At 46.0% G+C, this 2,500-nt stretch overlaps 1 protein-coding gene across 2 annotated transcripts in view; it reads left to right on the top strand.

Annotated features, from left to right (window-relative positions):
• LOC125042258 (adenylate cyclase type 2-like) overlaps positions 1 to 2,500 on the top strand; it is a 100,546-nt gene that overhangs the window by 92,933 nt on the left and 5,113 nt on the right. For both annotated transcript variants that reach the window (XM_047637803.1, XM_047637802.1), the window contains exons 18-20: positions 72 to 206; positions 682 to 805; positions 1,423 to 1,604. In XM_047637803.1, the coding sequence (XP_047493759.1) occupies positions 72 to 206; positions 682 to 805; positions 1,423 to 1,604 (441 nt within the window). The remainder of the gene's footprint in view (positions 1 to 71; positions 207 to 681; positions 806 to 1,422; positions 1,605 to 2,500) is intronic.

Genomic DNA, 2,500 nt, shown 5'->3' with positions numbered 1-2,500 from the left:
CCGTCCCTCACATGCCCCTCGCCTCCCCACCTCCCCACATAGCCGCCCCATAATTTTCCTCTCGCTCACAGGGGGTGTTCAGCCACGAGGGCATGGCCGGCGTGTGCCCGCGGCTCACGGTGACGAGCCTCGGCCTGAGCCCCGGTCTGGGCCACCTGTTCTTCGTGCTCTTCGTCTTCTTCGCTCTCCACGTCATGGACAGGCAGGTGAGTGCACCAGGGGGGGGGGGGGGGGGCAGGTGGAGGGGGAGGAAGGGGAGGAGGGGGAAGGCAAGCGGAGGGGGGAGGAAGAGGAAGAGGGAGAGAGGGAAGAAGGGGGAGGCACGTATTAAAAAACAAAGAAGGAATAAGTGGCGACAGAAAGGAGGGAAAGGGAAAGGGGAGAGGCGATATTAAATAGTGGAGGAAAATGAGTGAAGAAGTGGGAGAAGAGAAAAGCGAAGGGAAAGAGATAGGAGGAGAAAGAAGAAAGAAATCCAAAAGAGAAAAGGAGAAGAGACAGGGACGACAATAGAACAGGCTAGAAAAATAAGAGATAGGTGACAAGAATTAGTGTTAGATGATCAAAAACAGCAACAAAGAAAACTAGATATGAAAATATGAAAAGAGAGAAATATAATAGAGTACGAAAGTGGAACGCGTCCCATTCCCGAGGCGCTCACAATGGATCTAACTCCGGCAGATGGAGTACATTATGCGGCTCGACTTCCAATGGAAACAGCAGCTGGAGGCGGAGCAGAAGGAGGCGCAGACCACGCACTTCGCCAACAAACTCCTCCTCCAGAACATCCTTCCTCTCCACGTCGGTAAGTAGCCGCGGACCAACGGATAAAGAGCTTGTGTCAATAGGCCCCTTTTTCGGGTCTTATTTTGGGAGTCTTCGCTCGGTGGGTATGAAGGTGGATTTTGCGATGGCGGCGTCCCTGAGCCGGCTTGTTCCACCGAGGCGGCTTTGCGATGCCAGTTTCACTATATATATAAACATACATATATACTTACACACACACACACACACACACACACACACACACACACACACACACACATATATATATATATATATATATATATATATATATATATATATATATATATATATTCTTCCTGCTATATTGATAGTTAAAGTAGTTTGCTATTCATTGTAGTTGTTTAAATAATTTGTATGATGATTGTAATGGTGAAAGAAACTTTGACTGATTTTTTCTCTGTCTGACTCTCTCACACCCTCTCTTTCCTTCTCTCCCTCACTCCCTTCACTCCCCTTCCTCCTACTCTTTCTCTCTCTCTCTCTCTCTCTATCTATCTATCTATCTATCTATCTATCTATCTATCTATCTATCTATCTATCTATCTATCTATCTATCTCTATCTCTCTCCTCCCCTATCCCCTTTCGTACCACTAACCCCCTGCCCTTCCCTGCAGCGGACATGTACTTGAACCGGCAAGGGGCGACGGACGAACTGTACCACGAGTCTTACCAACACGTGGGAGTCATCTTCGCGTCCATCCCGAACTACGGCGAGTTCTACCGGGAGAATGAGATGAACGAGGACGGCAAGATGTGCCTCAAGGTTCTCAATGAGATCATCTCCGATTTCGATATGGTGAGAATGAGAGGGAGAGAAATGCAGGATGGGGAGTGGGAAGGGGGAGAAGGAGGAAGACGGAGAAGGAGAAGGAAAACTGGAGAAGTGAAAAAGGGGGAAAGGTGAGGGAGATGTATGGAAAGAGGGGAAAGGAAAAGAAGAGGAGGAATGCAGAGGTGACGAAAAGCGTAAAAAAAGAAGAGCAAAAGGAAAGACGACGAAGGAGAAAAGGAAGAAATAGAAAGGAGAAAGGGAGGAGCTGACTTACAGGAGCAATTAGGTGAAAGGACAAGGGAGAAGAAGAAGGAATACGAGACAGAAAGTGGGTTGTAGAGAGAGAAGGAGAACAGGAGAGGAGTGGGAGAGGATGAAGGACGGGAATGGGGAGAAGAAAGGGAAAGAGAATGAAATGGAGGAGTGAAAGAAAATTAAAAATAATAGAAAAGGGAGATAAAACAAATGGCAGGAGAAACATCTGAGAAAAAGTGAGGGAAAAAGAGAAGGGAAAGGATAAAGAGATGGCGAATGAAAGGAGGAGAAAAAGGAGAAGCGGAGAAGATAAATAGAAAAATATATGGGATAGAGAAAAAAAAGAGTTTACAAGAAATTAAGTAAGAGAATGGGCACGTTAATGAGAGGGATAAGTTATGTTTCGCTTCGTTCTCGTGTTTACAACTGGCTCAGTTTGAGTTCTCAGGTTTTCGCAAATTAAGAGATATGGGGAGAAGGGGAAATATTTAGAGACGTGTGTTGATATACAGAAAACAAAACAAACATATAGCGAGAGGGAAAGAGTAACAGAGAGAAAGGAAAGGAGAGGGGAGGCAGAAGGTGGGGAAATATAGACGGCCTGTGTCCTATAATGCTGTGGTTTATGCTCATTTAGTGTTCCATATCATAACTTCAAACCAAAC

The sequence above is a fragment of the Penaeus chinensis genome, chromosome 31 (genome assembly GCF_019202785.1).
Source record: "Penaeus chinensis breed Huanghai No. 1 chromosome 31, ASM1920278v2, whole genome shotgun sequence".
NCBI lineage: Eukaryota > Metazoa > Arthropoda > Malacostraca > Decapoda > Penaeidae > Penaeus > Penaeus chinensis.
This window is presented reverse-complemented; position numbering and strand designations above follow the sequence as displayed.